The 21,137-nt window shown below is 41.6% G+C and overlaps 1 protein-coding gene across 5 annotated transcripts in view; it reads left to right on the top strand.

Moving 5' to 3' along the window:
* The first annotated feature begins 6,244 nt into the window (after window positions 1-6,244).
* LOC106603880 (transcription factor COE1-A) overlaps window positions 6,245-21,137 on the top strand; it is a 359,109-nt gene continuing 344,216 nt past the window's right edge. For 4 of the 5 annotated variants that reach the window (XM_045717374.2, XM_045717370.2, XM_082974762.1 and 1 more), the window contains exons 1-4: window positions 6,246-7,013; window positions 7,709-7,865; window positions 8,814-8,877; window positions 10,312-10,367. In XM_045717374.2, the coding sequence (XP_045573330.1) occupies window positions 6,880-7,013; window positions 7,709-7,865; window positions 8,814-8,877; window positions 10,312-10,367 (411 nt within the window). In that variant the 5' untranslated portion in view covers window positions 6,246-6,879. Of the gene's footprint in view, window positions 7,014-7,708; window positions 7,866-8,813; window positions 8,878-10,311; window positions 10,368-21,137 lie in introns of all 5 variants that reach the window. The other variant, XM_082974761.1, reaches the window with a different exon arrangement.

Raw genomic sequence — 21,137 nt, 5'->3', positions numbered from 1 at the left:
ATTTTACTATTTATATTTTTGCTAACTTTTACTTCACTAAAATAATGTACTTTTTACTCCATACATTTTCCCTGACACCCAAAAGTACTTGCTACATTTTGAATGCTTAGCAGGACAGGAAAATGATCCAATTCCCACACTAAACAGAGAACATCCCTGGTCATCCCTATTGTCTCTGATCTGGCGGACTCACTAAACACAAATGTTTCATTTGTAAATGATGTCTGTGATTTGGAATGTGCCTCTGGCTATCTGTAAATAAAAAAATAGTGCCATCTGGTATGCGTAATATAACATATTTCAAATGATTTATACTTCTACTTTTGATATTTATGTAGATTTGATCAATGAAATTCACCTTTGACACTTAAATATATTTATAGCCCAATACTTTTAGACTTTTACTCAAGTAGTGTTTTACTGGGTGACTTTCACTTTTACTTGAGTCATTTTCTATTAAGGTATCTTTACTTTCACTCAAGTAAATTGACCATGTTGAATTATCATTGCAATTGCGCACACACACACTGATGTCAGACATGCACCTACCCCAATGATCTGTTGCTAATGACTGGGATGAATGCAGGAGGAGATTTCAGGAGCAGGACAAGACACCCTCTTTTTGACTGATGACTGATTTAAGGGCATGTACTACGTGATAGGCCTATCTGGTTTATGATGGTCATAATGCTTCTTGACTGTGTCCTTAAGTGTATTTTCTACAAGTTATTTAAAATATGATGAAAAAACATGACTAAATAATTAATTACAACGAAAACAAAGGATTTAAAAAAGAGAAAGCCTTTCAAAAGAAAGGAACTTCTTGGCAGGGACTATTTTTATTGTTCTTTTATATATATATATATATATATATATATATATATATATATAGTAGAACGGGTTGAGTCAAGTCCAAGTCATGCAAAATAAGAGCAAGTCGAGTAGAGTCACAAGTTTTGTCAAGTGTCTATACATGCAATGACTTGTTCAACTATAAATCTTTGTCTATTTATTGAGGCTACCAGACTTTTCATTATTTTGTCTACATCACATTATGATTATACATTCATTCATTTGGACAACAAATTCCAAAATGCAAGCTTCATAACTAAATTATCCATTTCAAGCTATTTTTACATATCAAATGTCCAGTAGGCATATGCTGGTAATTGTTGGTTGATGGCCCATTGCTGGTGAGCTTGCAAAGTAAACCGTTCATATTATTTTGGAGATGCATATTTATTTATGGTAATCTTCTCTCTCTACAATTTGATGTTTGCGCTGCACCCATCCTAAAACTGTACAGCAAATCAACAATCTGTTCGCTAGATCAGTGGTTCTCAAACTTTTTGATCCGCGAAGCCCAAAGCATTGTGGTTCAAAGCTTGAAAACCCCCGCGCACGCACATGCACGCGCGCACACGCGAACACAATCGCTGCGCAAATGTAGCCTGTCATTACAGCTATAAATGGTGATGCTTTCTGTTCAGAACGCAAGATACAGAAATAAACTGCGTTTTACACCTGCATTTGGAGCTGAATGTTGGTCCCACCTCAGCTGACGCATTTTGACTTCAAATCGGTCTTTGTCAAAGCAAATATATTTTTAATCAGTCAATATCAACTAGGGATATCATGTCACCTCTCTGGAGTCCAGAGCATGCATGATCGATCATTTCTTCCTCACAAAAACCGTAATAAATTCGCCAGAATATGTTAGTGACCAGCTCGAATTGGCAAATGCAGAAATAGAAGTTACAAATGGTAAGCTATACCTATCTAGCCTATTAAAATATGCATGAAAAAAACAATATGTATTTTTACCATTCAGGTTCATACTCGCGACCCCCTAACCCGTTTTCGTTACCGACTCCCACGTTGGGAACCACTAGCTCAACCGAACCATGATGATTGACAGTTTGCTGGTCCAATCAGAGGGCCGATTGTGTGTTTCACTAGTCAATCTGTTGCACGTTTTTTTACAAACTACTGTCTCTGGCTGCGTGGAGAGTAATGCACCGAGAGTCGGTGCCACAAAATAAGTGACAAAACTTTACAAAACCTGGCCAGATCATTTCAAGTCATCAGTCTCAAGTCAAAGTCGAGTCTTGAGGCTCCAAGTCAAGTCATTTTATTTTCTATCAAGTCCAGTCTCAAGTCATCAAATGTGTGATTCGAGTCAGTGTATCGGCCAAGTCATGTGACTTGAGTCCACACCTCTCCGGGTCAGCTTTTTAATAAATAAGAGAACTACTAGATATATTACTCTGTAGAGATCTATTACTCTGTAGAGATCTATTACTCTCTAGAGATATATTACACTGTAGAGATATATTACTCTGTGGAGATATATTACTCTGTAGATATATATTACTCTGTAGAGATCTATTACTCTGTAGAGATATGTTACTCTGTAGAGATCTATTACTCTGTAGAGATATTTCTCTGCACTTTGATCTCTAAATAGATGTCATTGTTTCCTTCTAATATGAACCTCAGGGCCCAGTTTTTCAAATCTTTGAATCTGTATCAGAATGATCTTCGATTCTGTAATCATCTTTTTTTTTTGCGATCCAGGGCCAGTTCTGAGCCAGTTTTTCAGTACATTTTGGAATTGGAGGTTCTCCAGTCAGTCCTTTTTGTCTCAATCTCAAAGTTATTCTGGATGTAGTTAGTACATTTAGCAATTTGATATTTTCATATATATTAAACTGTTTTTTAAACTAATAAACAAAATCCTGAAAATGTTAAATGTCTTTGGTCTTCCTTTCTCATTTTCAATGACAATAAACCCTTGGCTAGTCTACAAGCATGGTTACAACGACCTGTAAAGCTATCCGAGATGTGATGACAAGACTATACAATAGATACGTGTATATAACCCAGTTACATTTCTTATCATTTTTCTATTCTTTCTATTTGTTTTTTAAACTCTAAAATGGTGAAAGCCCTTTATGCTGTTGACCATGCCATCACAGGTTTTTGTGGCCAAGTGCTCCTCAAATCAAAATCAAATCAAATTGTATTTGTCACATGCTATGTAAACAACAGTGAAATGTTTACATATGGTCCCTGTCCAACAATGTAAAGTTGTCACAGATGGACTTCTTATGGGATCACAGCTCAGCAGGAGTGATCAGCCAATAATTTATACTCCAGCACTGCAGGTAACAGTAGGCCTAAATCACCAACTTTGGTTTCATGCCTGTAGTAGACAGTCCAGTGTGCACCTTTTCAGTTTGTTGCTGCCAATAAACTCGGGGGAAAGGTCGGCCTACTACGTTGAAATGGAGATGGGGCTAAATAGCGCTGCCACAAACTCCTATGTTGTCACAGAAGCTATCAATGGCAAAGATAGGGGGTGTGCTCTCTCCCAGAATAAATAAATACATACCCCCCCAAAATAATAACGCTACCTGGTATTTTGTGTTTAAATGCATGACCTCTATACGCTTAGTTTGCATCTTGAGTTCAAATTAAACTTGTATATAGAACACACATCGACTATTGATGCATTGATTGTGCCTCCCGATGAGACATCTAGGACACACGGTGGCGACGTTTCATCACTTTTGAAGGTGTAAAATCCTCGCACTCCAAGACCATCTGCAGACGGTAAAATAGTAATCCGGCATGTGGTTAAACGTTCTACAAGTATTCGTCTAAATTCAGTAGCAGCAGGACAGTGTGCTAGGTACCTAAAACGTGCCTCAGTTGCGTTTACACAGGCAGACCAATTCTGATATATTTTTTTTCTCACTAATTGGTATTCTGACCAATCAGATCAGCTCGGCAAAAGATCTGATGTGTAAAGATCTGATGTGATCGGTCAAAAGACCAATTAGTGGGAAAACATAAATATCAGAATTGGGCTGCCTGTGTAAACGCAGCATTATTTTCCTTCGTTGCCAATTATCCATCCGAGACATGACGCCTATTGACCACGTGAGGGAGCCGCAGTTGCATTTCACCTTTCCTCCGCCACGGACGTTGGATGATTGAATCAACCATTTCCAGAGGAAAGACCGTGGTGGGTGAGTAGAGTGTAGCCTACCTCCGCACAAGCGTTATCAACCCGTGTAGCCTATCATCAGCACCAACAAAACCAACTTAAATGGCAGCAGGTAGCCTAGTGGTTCAGAGCGTTGGGCCAGTAATCCAAAGGTAGTTTGTTCGAATCCCCAACCCTGCTAGCTGACAAATGTGTTGATGTGCCCTTGAGCAAGACACTTAACTCCAATCACTCTGGTTAAGAGCGTCTGCTAAATGACTCAAATGCAAATGTCGCTTAATTGAATTGGACTTTGCTCCGTTCGAGTAGGCTATAGTGAAGTGTTTTGGTGGCTAGTTTATTGTGAAATGTATCTGATTTAAAAAATATATATATATATATAAATATTGGTGAACATTGAGTTGACAATGCATTCTGATTCATTAGTTTAGGCCTTTACTCAAATGAGAGACTCAAATAATATGTATTCATCTTAGTAATATACCTAATATGTTATGATACTGTTAGGCTAAGAAATATATGCTTATTTTATCTGTCGTGTGCACTGGGCCATTTAGATTTGTGGTTTGGAAGTCTGTGAAGGAATTAGATTAAGTCTATTTAAACATATATATCCATCTCTTATGTGAAAACTTTGCAGGATAGTGGGGGTAAAAAATATCCATGTCTCCGGTGTGTCAGTCAGTCACAGAGAAGAGGAAAACAAACGGCTTGACATGTTTTCTTGTTGTCTGTATATAGGATATAAAATAACTCAGCCCAATAAGGTCAAAAAGTGTCATGTATAGTGACAGGCAAAATGTCCAAAATTTAACCGGGAAAATGTTGGCCTCTTTCAATCGTCTACGTTCTTCGTTTTTTAAATGTGTATTATTTGCCTAAACCATGATTCATGAAATTACTGATCAGAGTTTTTCTCTCTCGCTCTGCAAAGTAGTCATAGCCTATTTCAGACTATTTATTTATCGCCGATAAAAAAGCAGACTCAGAAAGGCAAAGACGAGGAATCTGGTAACAATTATGCCACATTGTTATTTTGAGCTAATTATTGTTGTCACTGTTTATCTCAGCGCTTCTTGTGGCGTTAGCATAAACAGTTACATTTAAATGTTTTGTTTCATACCATATGGGTTTCATAAATGAGGTGAAACAATTGTATACAAACTAAGTGGGAAGACGCAGAATAGTCTCTGCTTTGTAAGAACAACTCTGTATGTCTCCCGCATTTCTCCACCACATGAAAGCAGAGCTTGGTCCTGAGACCAAAACTGCAATCCAATTTTCTCATAACCAAAAAATACAGTATCATCAACACCATGTCTTGATATTAGCCCTACTTATCGCATTTTCTCAACTCATCTCACGACTGTAACCTTGATGTATGGGCCTATCACATAGCCTCTGCATTGATACAGCCTGAAATTCACTAACACGTTTGAAAGGCACGAGCTTTCGCCTGCATGATGAAGGCCTTCTGACAGTCTGCATTAGTTTGTTTAAATGAAACATGTATTGCATGAGTTGGACGCATGCACATAGGTCTACACATATGGATAAATATCATTTCTAAATTAAATAAACAGTTAGGCTAAATATTGTTCTGTATTCCTATATTGCAGTTGGATACAATAAAGTGTGTAAAATGGTGTAAACTTCCACTAGTGTATCTGAAGTACGAACATCTGTGCAAAGTCTTACAGTTGTGTTGGAATGTTTTTACATACTTGGACCTTGGGTTGACATCTATAGTTTAATACTTTTCACTAGCCTAGCTAAGCCTACATTCATCGTTAAAGACAGAGATTCCGGTGTGCTCAAATGCGTCTCTTCTCCCCTCTCCACCGCGGCCACACAATGAGAGCCTAAAAGTAGATGTATTGAAAAAAGTTGTAAAAATATATATATTTTCCCCATAATAAGAAACGCATCAAGACCATCTCTCACTGGGGGTTTACACAGTCAGACACGTTTTCAAGACATATCTGAACTAATCCGAATTTCATCTCTGTACGCTTCACTTCATGCAACCAGTTTTTCGATATGGAGTTATCTTTGGCAACATTCTCCGAAAGCTCCTTTAAAGTGATCTGTGGCTTTAGCTGCGAGAGAGCGACCGTTGTGCGGTGGAGGTAAGGGAAGGGGCGGCCTTAAATACATCGCCTAATGAGGCGAACCGTGGTTGGGCGTATCTGACACTGGGCTCGTCTTTGTTTGAGGGCAGCCCGCCTCTTACAGTCACTCCCTCTTCCCTCTGCTGGGGCTGGTGTGCTTGTGTTTAGTTCTCAGAGATAGTCAAATAGGATTCCTTTGGGAAGGGACACAAATCACTCCCATTTTAACAAGAGGAACAACACGGGATCTGCAGCCACAAGGGTCCTCCTCTTCTTGATTTCAAATTTCTTATTCATTTCCATTTGACAGAGATCATTGGAAAAAGGAAACAAAGAGAGAGAAAAGGAAGAGAAAACTTGTCAGGGGATGAAGACATTTGATCTAGAACAATCGGAAAGCTCTAGTTGGTCCCACTGCCACCAGCGCTCACAGAGCAAGTATCCCCAACACAGAGCGACATCGTCAAAAACCTCCAGCGAGATTTTGATCATTTGCGCCGTCTTGCGTTTCGCTCGTTTGTCTTATGATCTCTGTTTGAAGTGATTCTGGTCTATGAGGCACCTGGATTCCGATAACTCGTCTTTGGACTCTTTTCGTATTTTTCTCTTGGTTTGAAGTAAACGGACACACTGTCACTGGCATCAACGCGGACCCAGCACCATCTCACGCCCACGCCCGCTTTTTTTTTTACCTGTGATTAGAGAAAACTGATTTTGGGACACTCGGTAAACAGAGAGAGGGAGCGCGATTTTGTCATGTTTGGGATTCAGGAGAGCATCCAGAGGAGTGGGAGTAGTTTGAAAGAGGAACCCATCGGGTCTGGGATGAACGCAGTTCGGACATGGATGCAGGGAGCCGGCGTGTTGGATGCGAACACGGCCGCTCAAAGGTAAGAAGCCGGAGACAGGCTCTTTCCTCCCGGCGCGAAGGCTCCACCAGCGCACGGATGGTCCATGGTCCACACTGTTTTGGGAAACTATATTTTCAAGGGACCAAAATATTTTTTTGTCGCTACACTTGCAGTTTAGCGTACATGCTTTTTGCTCGAAGAATTGTTTAAAGTTTTCTTTGCCGTGGCATCGATGCTCCCCTCACCAGTGGGAGTTTAGCATGTAGCCTTATGGATGACTTCTATACTGTTAATTGGACATAGTCTACAGTTTAGATATACAGAACAGTTAAAATATTAGTCATAATAGTTATAATATAATAACTATAATATCATGATAATAACAACATGTTAATTAAATTGGCCATGGAAATATGTTTCTTATATAGGCTTGCGTAGGCCTATCAATGCCACGAGACTGGAGTATTGACAGGCATATCAACTCAACATCAGCATTAAAAGAGCCCACTTCGAAACATTCATTTTCCAAATTAGGCTATTTTGTCGCACTGTTTAAAATTAGGCAAATATCAAAAGGTTCGCTTCGACAAAAATCAACAGGACTTACACGGTTCGCTTCGCAAATATGAACAGGATTTTCACACGTTTTACTCTAAAGAGGCTAAGAACTTATTTCATACGTTTAAGTCTGGTGATGCTCTAACAACGACTACCCCTTGCATGTCTATCCACAGTGGAGTGGGTCTTGCCCGGGCGCACTTTGAGAAGCAACCGCCATCAAATCTTCGGAAATCCAACTTCTTTCACTTCGTTTTGGCTCTATATGACAGACAAGGACAGCCAGTGGAAATCGAAAGGACGTCTTTCCTCGGTTTTGTCGAGAAGGAAAAGGTGAGTGATTTAAAAATATATATATATTTTTAGCAGCTTCTGCACGCACACTAAATTGTCCCACATCCACATTTTGACACATAATAAAAGCCCAAAGCCCAGCTGTATCATACTCATCTAGTTAGACATTAAAACCCATCCAACCTATGTATAAACCTGTGTATTTGTTTTGGGCAGCTTTACAAATATTTCCACATGTTCATGGCAATTAGGCTACATGCTCGTAATGGCCTAATAGTAATAACAGTGTATCCAAATAATAATGGACCTAATTATACTAATACTATAAAGAATAATACTACTAATACTATAAAGAATACTACTACTACTATAAAGAATAATACTACTACTAATATATTCGTAGAATAATATTTTGTCTTTTGAAGTTGATACGGTATAGCCTTATTGTCGTTGTATCTCTAAATATGTATACTTGTTTAAAATAATATAACATATTTGACATAATACAATTAAAATCACTGTGTTTTTTTTCATTACAAAATATTAATATTTATCCTACTGCTATGGAAATATTTTGGCTAATGATTTTGTGCATTTCAGTACATTAAACATAGGCTTAATAACGTAATAAAACCGCTTGTTCCATAAATTCTCCTAATTTCCGATAAACCAGTTTCCATGTATTTGTATAGTAGCACTACATTAAGTAGCATAATTACTGCAGTGTCGCTTTGAGATGTTTCTCACCTTCAGCCATGCAAACAGAGGTTCATTTCTATACAGTTCTCTATAGCCTACAGTCCAATAACGATACAAAATGTGTGTGTACAATAATTATGCTACATGTCGCCAATCCCAGATTATTGTCGAGTTGATAATCAATGCACCAGTTTATTTCTGACAGCTCAGTCTAATTTGAACACAAAGCGCACAAATTCCCATTTTATCAAGTGAGTTGAAGTCCACTTTAAATCTGCTCATTTACAGGAGTCCGCTGGAGAAAAGACTAACAATGGGATACATTATAGACTGCAACTTCTCTACAGTAATGGTAAGTGAACACCATTGGTCAACTCTCCTGTCGACAAGGTTGTGCTGATGTTCTTAGTCGCAGGAAGCGGATACATATTACCACAAACATGATTTGCATTCCATTCTACAGAAATAACAACACCAGCTGTCGTTTAGTTGAGCTTTTCCCCTAAAGTCATCTTTAAGTTCATTTAAGATCAAGTAATTGTTACATATGAACGGACAAATGAAAAGTTAAATTTGGATAAAAAAATAAACATGTAATCATCAGTTAGGCTGCTGCTATAGAAATAGTTAGTCTATACTGAAAGAAAAGCAACATTTTTATATCAGTAATAATAGCCTGGTGTAGAAGTAATACAACTTTACGGCTTTCTGAATCTCATGACTTGAATTGTCTGTTCATAATTAACAATTATCATAGCTAAATATTTCCACATATAAGCAGTCCTACCTGCGAGTATGTGTAGTGTACCTTGATCACAATGGTCTTGCTTGGTTCATCTTTTAACCTCGTCAGCAGCTATTTGTCTCACAGCAAAAAAAAGATAACTGTTTTAAGGTCGCTGTATCGTGTGTTTGTGTATAATTGTTTTTGTGGGCTATGCTGTTTATTTTATAAGCGTTAATTGGTGTCGTTTTCATTGTTTCCATCACATTGCGAAGCTTCACAGTCTGTCTAGAAAACTAATTCCATTTGATTGTGTTAAGCTTATTAATGAATAGGCTCTAACCCATTGCCCAACAATATATTGTGACATTATTTCTGTCTATTCAGTTGTCACTACCGACTTGGAAGTATAGGCTTAAGTTTTCTTTGTGTTTTTGATTTGTCTCAAATAGGTGTTTGGCAAAACCTATTGTGTAATCCACCACAAATTGTGCAAATATTGTTTAAGGACTAACTATATTCACTAACATTGCTAATATCCATGGGAAATACATTTTGTTTGCCAATATTGGAAATAAATTGTAACTGTAATGTCAAGCATTATTGAATTATATTTTTCAATAATAAATGATCCTCCTGAAGTTTGGAGGGTGAAGTTCTGCAATTGATTTAGTTTTAATCCCACCTTTACTGAAAATATATATTTACTGACACAAGTGAATTGCTTAGACTAAGAATACTGTAATGCTAAGTTACATACCAAAAATGTATTTAATTAGCCTATAGAGTATCTTTATTATTTTCAGTGAGGTCGACTTTGTTGCCTCAGTGCATAGGTTGGCACTTATGGTAGTCATTGTCAGCATCTCTGTTTAAATGTGTGACAGTGTGTAACAGGCCAGGGTACCTAATTCTATTGAAACCGTTTCCACTCATGTCTTTTCTCCTGTTCTTTCTTTCTCTCTCTCTCTCTCTCTCTCTCTCTCTCTCTCTCTCTCTCTCTCTATCTCTATCTCTATCTCTATCTATATCTCCCTCTCTCTCTCTCTCTGTGTGTGTTAGGCATCAGGACAGAGCAGGACTTTTATGTGCGACTCATTGACTCCATGACTAAACAGGTAAGGTTCCATCCCAGTGTCCCTCTGCCTAACAATGAAGAGGGGGACCCATTGAAGTGTCTTTTGCTGAGCCGCTCTGCTCTCACTGTAATAATCATGCTGTTGGTTTGAGTGGGGAATGGATGGACACTTGCCTTACTTATTATTTAGATTTTATTCATAAGAAAGTAGAGTTATTTAATTTACTTTCAAGTGCAGGAGTTGACTATTTGGAAAGCATTTTTTTAATGATATTTTTTGAGACAGACATTGTAATCTGACACCCTCAAGAAAGGTAAAATGTCATACACTGAATTATAATGTTCAGAGATATTATTTACAGCCTTTAGCCAACTCTATTTGTAGCGTTTCTGTTTTCTCTCCTGGAATTTACCCCTATGGATAGTGTGACATGTTTGGTGTTTGGCTAATGTGCTCGTTAGCAGGCTCAGGGTAATGGAAGGCTGCTGAGAGGAGAAACATGCTACGCTCTCTTAACGCTCACTAACATACGGCGTCACACTGCACGGGCGTCACAGCCAATATCAAATGGCATTAAACCCCAGTAGCTGCCACTCAGACCGTGTCAGTCTGGCAGTCTTGTTGTCTCTTAATGAACTGTTTAACCTTCTTGGCGAGGGGAGAGAGAGGCAGAGGTTTGAGGACTCACACATTTTTTTCTTTCCGTCCGCACTTAGAATTCCTATTGTTGTGTTTGTTTAACTCTGTCGACGAGAGGATTCGAGAGTTCTAGGAATATGCTAGACTAAAAAGTAGTGATTCTTGCTGCTGTTGATGGACTACAACAACTGTTTGAAATAGGAACCTGATTATTTAGTTTTCATATTATCAGTGTAGAAGCTCCTCTAATTTGTATACAATATTTTTTTGTGTTAGTGAATTATTGCTAGATTTATGACTAGTATGGTGTGAGGCACATGACATGGCGCATATGTGTATTTCATAACCAGATGAGTCAGATGACTTACTCATCAGTTTGTTTTAGCTCTGGGCATCTCTGTAGTGGTCTATCAAGAATGTGATCGGAGCCAGAGCACAGGTCTCTCTCTCTCTCTCTCTCTCTCTCTCGCTCTCTCTCTCTACCTCTCTCCCTCTCTCTCTCTACCTCTCTCCTCTCTCTCTCTCTCTCTCTCTCTCTCTCTCTCTCTCTCTCTCTCTACCTCTCTCCCTCTCTCTCTCTACCTCTCTCCCTCTCTCTCTCTCTCTACCTCTCTCTCGCTACCCCTCTCTGTCTCTATCTCTACCTCGATCTACCTCTCTCTCTTTCTCTCTCTTTCACTCTCTGGTTGACAGAGCTGTCACTGGGGCCTCACAGCTAGTAACTACCAGAGGTGGACCTGCTAATGCTGGAGCCCAGAGTGTGGAGACATAAACATTCCAGCTCTGTCAAATTGTTTGTTGATCATTGCTTGACAACCATTTTCAGATCTTGCCAGAGATTTTGAAGCAGATTTAAGTCAAAACTGTAACTCCGCCATTCAGGAACATTCACTGTCTTCTTGGTAAGCAACTCCAGTGTAGATTTGGCCTGTTAGGTGATTTGATGTTTTAGGTTATTGTCCTTCTGAAAGGTGAATTCATCTCCCAGTGTCTGGTGGATAGCAGACTGAACCAGGTTTTCCTCTAGGATTTTACCTGTGCTTAGCTCCATTCCATTAATATTTTATCCTGAAAAACTCCCCAGTCCTTAACAATTATAAGCATACCCATAACATGATGCATCCACCACTATGCTTGAAAATATGGAGAGTGGTACTCAGTAATGTGTTGTATTGGATTTGGCCCCAACATAACATAACGTTAGTATTACGTTCGTATTACGTTAGTGCCATCCTGCAAACAGGATGCATGTTTTGGAATATTTGTATTCTGTACAGGCTTCCTTCTTTTCACTCTGTCAATTAGGTTAGTATTGTGGAGTAACTACAATGTTGTTGATCCATCCTAAGTTTTCTCCCATCACAGCCTTTAAACTCTGTAACTGTTTTAAAGTAACCATCTGGCCTCATGGTGAAATCCCTGAGCGGTTTCCTGGGTGTATTGATACACCATCCAAAGTGTAATTAGTAACTTCACCATGCTCAAAGGGACATTCAATATCTTCTTTTTTTATTTATTTTACACATCTACCAATAGGTGCCCTTTTTGCGAGGCATTGGAAAACTTCCCTGATCTTTGTGGTTGAATCTGTGTTTGAAATTCACTGCTCGACTGAGGGACCTTACAGATAATTGTATGTGTCGGGTACAGAAATGAGGTAGTCATTCAAAAAGCATGTTAAACACTATTATTGCACATAGATTGAGTCCAAGGAACTTATTATGTGACTTCTTATGCAAATGTGTACTCCTGAGCATATTAAGGCTTGCCATAACAAAGTTAAATACTTATTATCTTAAGACATTTCAGCTTTTAAGTTTTTATTAATTTGTAAAACAATGTAAAAACATAATTCCACTTTGACATTATGGGATGTTGTGTATAGGCCAGTGACAAAAAAATCGACATTTTATCAATTTGAAATTCATGCTGTAACACAACAAAATGTGGAAAAGGTTAAGGGGTGTGAATACTTTCTGAAGGCACTGCATACAGTAGTATGGAGGCTGGATGATAAGAAGAAAAAATATATTTTTTAAACAATTTCTGACCAGGGAAAACTCTGGGCTGTTGTTGTAGCCTATGTCTACAGTACCAGTCAAAAGTTTGGACACACCTATTCATTCAAGGGTTTTTCTTTGTTTTGACTGTTTTCTACATTGTAGAATAATAGTGAAGACATCAAAACTGTTTGATGGTTCATCTGAGGGCATAGGGGATTTCTTATACATGTCCGGATTAGTGTCCTGCTTCTTGAAAGCGACAGCTTAAGCCTTTAGCTTGGTGCGGATGTTTCCTGTAATCCATGGCTTCTGGTTGGGATATGTACGCACGGTCACTGTGGGGTTGAAGTAGTCGTCGATGCACTTATTGATGAAGCCGGTGACTGAGGTGGTATACTCTTCAATGCCATTGGATGAATCCCGGAACATTTTCCAGTCTGTGCTAGTAAAACAGTCCTGTAGTGAAGCATCCGCGTCTTTTGACCATTTCCGTATTGATCTAGTCACTGGTACTTCCAGCTTTAGTTTTTGCTTGTAAGCAGGAATCCAGAGGGTAGAATTATGGTCAGATTTGCCAAATGAAGGGCGAGGGAGAGCTTTTTATGCGTCTCTGTGTGTGGAGTAAAGGTGGTCTAGAGTTTTTTTCCCTCTGGTTACACATGTGACATGCTGGTTGAAATGAGGTAAAACTCATTTAAGTTTGCCTGCATCATACGATCAGGAAAAACCTGGTAGACCTAATGATAAGGTTTAACAGTAGAAAGACTGCTGTAGTCTGTGTGATGACATGGGGGCTGGGGGAAAGGAAGACTAATTAACAGGTGGTCCAGCCAAACCATTGTTGTGCTTGGTTAGGAAGGATAAGGTCAACATGATCGGATCCAAAGCCCCATGCACGTTCTCTCCAGCGAGGAGCCTGTCTGCCTGTCTGTCTGTCTGTCTGCCTGTCTGTCTGTCTGTCTGTCTGTCTGTCTGTCTGTCTGTCTGTCTGTCTGTCTGTCTGTCTGTCTGTCTGTCTGTCTGTCTGTCTGTCTGTCTGTCTGTCTGTCTGTCTGTCTGTCTGTCTGTCTGTCTGTCTGTCTGTCTGTCTGTCTGTCTGTCTGTCTCACAGCTATGAGTCCCAGTGTCTGATCACAGTGCTGCCTGCGTGCTGCTGATCCAGCCCTCATGGAAATCAAAGATGATCATACTAATGCTATAGACCTAGCCACAGAGTTTAAGACTCACTGTGTTGTTATTACTGTGGCCACCACCACCACCGCTGCACTGTACTGGGGCTCCAATGGAACAACCACTAATGTGTCACTGTGGCTTCATACCCTACTAGAGATAGCCTGACAGGAGTTTATGGTGAGGGGATAACGATATTGACAACTACCATGCATGTTGTAATCACACTTGTTAGTAGTACATTCATTTTCATCACAACCATAAAATTGCAGTAATAAACATAGTATTTATTGTTATAACCAACTCTAAAATCAGCACTACTATCACACAGAATAGAGAGAGAGAGAGAGTAGTGCCCCGGGGTGTCAGTCTGACAGTTGTATCTACGATCATGTTCTCCACCGTTGACAGATCTGATAAAGACAGCAAGCAGGCAGGAGGGCCTCTCCTTCTCACTCTCCCTCCTTCTCTCTCTTCTTCTCACCTCCCCACTTTATCTATAGCTCGCTTTCCCTCTCTCTCTCCACCTCTCTTTCTCTCCTACCCTGAGGTTTGGAGCCAGAACAGCTGAGCTGGGGGTGGGGTGGGATGGGATGGGGTAGTTGCTAGTTTGAGGGGGGAACAAAGACGGAGACAGGCAGACTGATCGTGGCACCTCTTTAAAAGTAGCTGTGTTGCTGTGGCGGTGGCCTGGGAAGAAAGGCTGCCATGCTCCTGGTGACACGCTAACAGATGACGCTAACAGAGCGGGAAGTGCGTTTCCACATATTTATAGCAACTTGTTTACACGCCTTAGATTTCAGCCGTCATATCAAAGCCAATGAGGAAAATGGCAAATGAAAAAGGAAAAGTGTGCGGCGTGAGTTTAAATATGTATTAAAAGGCACATGAAGGCTACATGTTTGTTAATGCACCGGGTGCATCACGTTGTCGTTAGCGCAGGATAGGTGTGAATGTCATGTACGTGCTGCATCGACGGTAGAGGTGGAGGGAGCATATTTAGTTTTTATGCACAGTGGACTTCAAAGATAGAAAGACAAGGTTGAATCACACCTACAGTCAAACGTAATGCTGAGTAGTAAGTCAAACTTAACAAAATAACCTGATACAAACTGCAGTTCTCCATCTGCAGACAGATTCTCTCCTAATTAGAATGCCAGATGTGTCAGAAGCTGTATAAAATATTTAGACACCAAACACTTCAATGACACTAACAAACCAGACAAAGGGCTATTCATCTATTCTATGAGACATTTCCTGCTGTTGGGAGGCTGCCCAACGATAGCGTTGGATATTCAGCCTTGTTCAGGATTATATTGTGGTAGTAGTAATAACTAGTGTGGTATTGTTCATAAGGCTGAGGCCCAGGTCTGGAGGTCTGGGCGATATGGTGCTGATCGCCTGGACACCGTCCCTCAGCACCCTCTCTTGGTGTGGATAAATGAAGGTGTCACATAGCAACTCCTGTTTTTATAACTGGACTGAAAGACAAGCCAAAAATACCGCTATGTTATTTCTGTTTTGTGTTAACGAGTTTACATCCTCGCTGCTGCTCTGTGTGTACTTCCTGTTTTTTTTCTGCTTGTGAGAGAGAAAAATACAGACATGTTTTTCAGCGCTATTCATTTAGCGTAATTTTTTTACATATTTAGTGAACACGGTGAAAACATAAACTCACAGAGTGAGAGGGTTTCAATGATTTTAACAAACTCTTGACATCCCCCAACAAAGGACTCAGGATCTTTAATCTTCATTTTTATTTGCAGAGCATGCACATTATTTCATGACTTTATATTTCTATGAGTTCATTTGTCATGATAGTGCTAATATTTCTCTACTGGAGGACATCATTGCACAAGGTCTGGCTGTGCTCAGTAAAGATCTGACCTGGAAGTTGAGAGCAGTGTATTCCTAGCCTGCAGACGTTGATTCATGCAGTGCTGTTTTAGAAGACCTTGGTCCTTATTCTCTCAAAGTGAAACCAAAGGAACAAGTCATTTTCATAGTCACCCTGACTGAAGAGTAGCTGTGGAGCAGGCTTGTTTTTCACTCGGTGTTATGAGGGAACAGATCCATTTTAACACCATATCTACACCTGCACATGAGGCTGCTGATTGGAGTGTCGTGTGGTTACCGTGCCGACGCCATGCGGTGACTGTTTTGCCGTCAAAGAGAGATTTGCCGGCACTGAGACAACGTGTTGTTAGGTTATGGGAGGGTGACAACAAAGCTGAGGCATTTTGGAAGAGGTGTAGGCTGGACCAGATGGTGTGCCACTCTCCAGTCTGGCATCCCAACTGCTCGCCCCCACCTCCCCTCCCCTCTTCTCTCTTCCCTACCCCGCCTCCCTCTTACCGCCCCACCGTCACCGCCATGGGCATGGAGTTTACACGCTAGAGTAGATAGACTGAGACCATTACACTCCTCCTACAAGGCAGACAGTGGCAGAAATCCACGAGCAGCTAGCGCCCTCCTCACTGTTAACAACAGAGTGAGGTGAAAGCAGTGCAGGCAGAGAGACACTACCCTTCCCAGTACATGTGAAGCACTCTGCACGATGAGTCATGAATATTCAATCCCCGAGAGAAGGATAGAAGAGAATGTTCTGGAAAAATAACAGAACATTCCCAGTTACCACTGCACTCATAAAGCACCAAGCATCTCAGTCCATCTTTCCATAAAACATGTCCAGGAGTGTAGCATATTCACAATGACGTCTTCTGCATCCCTGTGGTTTTAGAGTCACAGTGTGAATCATACACTACATGACCAGAAGTATGTGGACACCTGCTCGTCGAACATATCATTCCATGATCATGGGTTTTAATATGGAGTTGGTCCCCACCCTGCTGCTATAACAGCCTCCAGTCTTCTGGGAAGACTTTCCACCAGATGTTTGAACGTTGCTGCAGGATCTTGATTCAATTCAACCACAAGAACATTAGTGAGGTTGAGCACTAATGTCGATTAGGCCTGGCTCACACTTGGCGTTCCAATTCAACCCAAATGTGTTCGATGGGGTTGTGTTCAGGGCTCTGTGCAGGCCAGTGAAGTTCTTCCACACCAATCTCGAGAAACCATTTCTGTATTGACCTCGCTTTGTGCACGGGGCATTGTCATGCTGGAACAGGAAAGGGCCTTCTCCAAACTGTTGCCACAAAGTCGGAAGCATAGAATCGTCTAGAATGTCATTGTCAAGTGTCAGTGTGCAGCAGGTAGGACGGAGTCAGGCGCAGGACACAGAACTGAGTAAAAACGTACTTTACTTGAAATAAATCACAAACTAATTCCATACAGGGAAAACAATCCAGCTCGACACAAAAGAGCGACCACTTAACAAAGAACAAACACACACAAAACCATGTGGGAACCAGAGGGTTAAATAGGGAATAAATTATAACGTAATGGAAACCAGGTGTGTACAATCAAGACAAAACAAATGGACAAAGATAAGTAGATCGGTGGCGGCTAGAAAGCCGGTGACGTCGACCGCCGAACGCCGCCCGAACAAGGAGAGGCACCAACTTCGGCGGAAGTCGTGACAGTCATTGTATCCTGTAGCGTTAAGATTTCCCAGCACTGGAACTAAAGGGCCTAGCCCGAACCACGAAAAACAGCCCCAGACCACGATTCATTCTCTACCAAACTGTACAGTTGGCACTATGCATTCGGGTAGGTAGCGTTCTCCTGGCACCCGCCAAACGCAGATTCGTTGGTTGGACTGCCAGAAGGTGAAGCGTGATTCATCACTCCAGAGAACGCGTTTCCACTGCTCCAGTGTCCAATGGCGGTGAGCTTTACACCACTCCAGCTGACGCTTGGCATTGCGCATGGTGATCTTAGGCTTGTGTGCGGCTGCTCGGCCATGGAAAAACATTTCATGAAGTTCCAGACAAACAGTTCTTGTGCTGACGTTGCTTCCAGAGGCAGTTTGGATCTCGGTAGTAAGTGTTGCAACCGAGGACAGATTACTTTTACGAGCTGCCCGCTTCAGCACAAGGCGGTCCCGTGCTGCTGAGTTGTTTTTGCTCCTAGACATTTCTACTTCACAATAACAACACTTAGTTGACCGGGGCACCTTTAGCAATGCAGACATTTCGCGAACTGACTTGTTGGAAAGGTGGCATCCTATGACGGTGCCATGTTGAAAGTCACTGAGCTTTTCAGTAAGGCCATTCTACTGCCAACGTTTGTCTATAGAGATTGCATGGCTGTGTGCTCGAGTTTATACATCTGCTAACAACGGCTGTGGATGAAATAGCCAGAATCCACTCATTTAATGGGGTGTCCACATACTTTTGTATATATAGTACAGAGTCACAGTGTGAGCACTGACAGTGACTCAGTCAACCTGTTCTTCTCAGTAGGGCTCAGCAGGGCTCAGAGGCTCCCTCAACAGCCACTATCACTGTGACCCTTCTGTGTAATACTCTCTTCTCAGCTACTCTTCTTTCTCTTCTCAGCTCCTCGCCTCTCTCTTCTCAGCTCCTCTCCTCTCTCTTCTCAGCTCCTCTCCTCTCTCTTCTCAGCTCCTCTCCTCTCTCTTCCCAGCTCCTCTCCTCTCTCTTCTCAGCTCCTCTCCTCTCTCTTCTCAGCTCCTCTCCTCCCTATTCTCAGCACCTCCTCTCCTTTCTCTTCTCAGCTCCTCTCCTCTCTCTTCTCAGCTCCTCTCCTCTCTCTTCTCAGCTCCTCTCCTCTCTATTCTCAGCACCTCCTCTTCTCTCTCTTCTCAGCTCCTCTCCTCTCTCTTCTCAGCTCCTCTCCTCTCTCTTCTCAGCTCCTCTCCTCTCTCTTCTCAGCTCCTCTCCTCTCTATTCTCAGCACCTCCTCTCCTCTCACTTCTCAGCTCCTCTCCCTCCTCTCTCTCTCAGCTCCTCTCCTCTCTCTTCTCAGCTCCTCTCCTCTCTATTCTCAGCACCTCTCCTCTCTATTCTCAGCACCTCCTCTTCTCTCTCTTCTCAGCTCCTCTCCTCTCTCTTATCAGCTCCTCTCCTCTCTATTCTCAGCACCTCCTCTCCTCTCTATTCTCAGCACCTCCTCTCCTCTCTCTTCTCAGCACCTCCTCTCCTCTCTCTTCTCAGCTCCTCTCCTCTCTATTCTCAGCACCTCTCCTCTCTATTCTCAGCACCTCCTCTTCTCTCTCTTCTCAGCGCCTCTCCTCTCTCTTATCAGCTCCTCTCCTCTCTCTTATCAGCTCCTCTTCTCTCTCTTCTCAGCTACTTTTCTCTCTCTTATCAGCTCCTCTCCTCTCTCTTATCAGCTCCTCTTCTCTCTCTTCTCAGCTACTTTTCTCTCTCTCCTCAGCTACTTTTCTCTCTCTTCTCAGCTACTTTTCTCTCTCTTCTCAGCTACTCTTCTCTCTCTTCTCAGCTACTTTTCTCTCTCTTCTCAGCTACTCTTCTCTCTCTTCTCTCTTTTCTCTCTCTTCTCAGCTACTCTTCTCTCTCTTCTCAGCTACTCTTCTCTCTCTTCTCAGCTACTCTTCTCTCTCTTCTCAGCTACTTTTCTCTCTCTTCTCAGCTACTCTTCTCTCTCTTCTCTCTCTTCTCAGCTACTCTTCTCTCTCTTCTCAGCTACTCTTCTCTCTCTTCTCTCTCTTCTCAGCTACCCTTCTCTCTCTTCTCAGCTACCCTTCTCTCTCTTCTCAGCTACTCTTCTCTCTCTTCTCAGCTACTCTTCTCTCTCTTCTCAGCTCCTCTCCTCTCTCTTATCAGCTCCTCTCCTCTCTCTTATCAGCTCCTCTCCTCTCTCTTCTCAGCTACTCTTCTCTCTCTTCTCAGCTCCTCTCCTCTCTCTTCTCAGCTCCTCTTCTCTCTCTTCTCAGCTACTCTTCTCTCTCTCCTCAGCTACTTTTCTCTCTCTTCTCAGCTACTCTTCTCTCTCTTCTCAGCTACTTTTCTCTCTCTTCTCAGCTACTCTTCTCTCTCTCTCTCTTTTCTCTCTCTTCTCAGCTACTCTTCTCTCTCTTCTCAGCTACTCTTCTCTCTCTTCTCAGCTACTTTTCTCTCTCTTCTCAGCTACTCTTCTCTCTCTTCTCTCTCTTCTCAGCTACTCTTCTCTCTCTTCTCAGCTACTCTTCTCTCTCTTCTCTCTCTTCTCAGCTACCCTTCTCTCTCTTCTCAGCTACTCTTCTCTCTCTTCTCAGCTACTCTTCTCTCTCTTCTCAGCTCCTCTCCTCTCTCTTATCAGCTCCTCTCCTCTCTCTTATCAGCTCCTCTTCTCTCTCTTCTCAGCTACTTTTCTCTCTCTTATCAGCTCCTCTCCTCTCTCTTATCAGCTCCTCTTCTCTCTCTTCTCAGCTACTTTTCTCTCTCTCCTCAGCTACTTTTCTCTCTCTCCTCAGCTACTTTTCTCTCTCTTCTCAGCTACTTTTCTCTCTCTTCTCAGCTACTTTTCTCTCTCTTCTCAGCTACTCTTCTCTCTCTTCTCAGCTACTTTTCTCTCTCTCCTCAGCTACTTTTCTCTCTCTTCTCAGCTACTTTTCTCTCTCTTCTCAGCTACTTTTCTCTCTCTTCTCAGCTACTCTTCTCTCTCTTCTCAGCTACTTTCTCTCTCTTCTCAGCTACTCTTCTCTCTCTTCTCTCTTTTCTCTCTCTTCTCAGCTACTCTTCTCTCTCTTCTCAGCTACTTTTCTCTCTCTTCTCAGCTACTCTTCTCTCTCTTCTCTCTTTTCTCTCTCTTCTCAGCTACTCTTCTCTCTCTTCTCAGCTACTCTTCTCTCTCTTCTCAGCTACTTTTCTCTCTCTTCTCAGCTACTCTTCTCTCTCTTCTCTCTCTTCTCAGCTACTCTTCTCTCTCTTCTCAGCTACTCTTCTCTCTCTTCTCTCTCTTCTCAGCTACCCTTCTCTCTCTTCTCAGCTACTCTTCTCTCTCTTCTCAGCTCCTCTTCTCTCTCTTCTCAGCTCCTCTCCTCTCTCTTATCAGCTCCTCTCCTCTCTCTTCTCAGCTACTCTTCTCTCTCTTCTCAGCTCCTCTCCTCTCTCTTATCAGCTCCTCT

Source organism: Salmo salar, chromosome 04, assembly GCF_965601325.2.
Source record: "Salmo salar chromosome 04, fSalSal1, whole genome shotgun sequence".
Lineage (NCBI taxonomy): Eukaryota > Metazoa > Chordata > Actinopteri > Salmoniformes > Salmonidae > Salmo > Salmo salar.
This window is presented reverse-complemented; position numbering and strand designations above follow the sequence as displayed.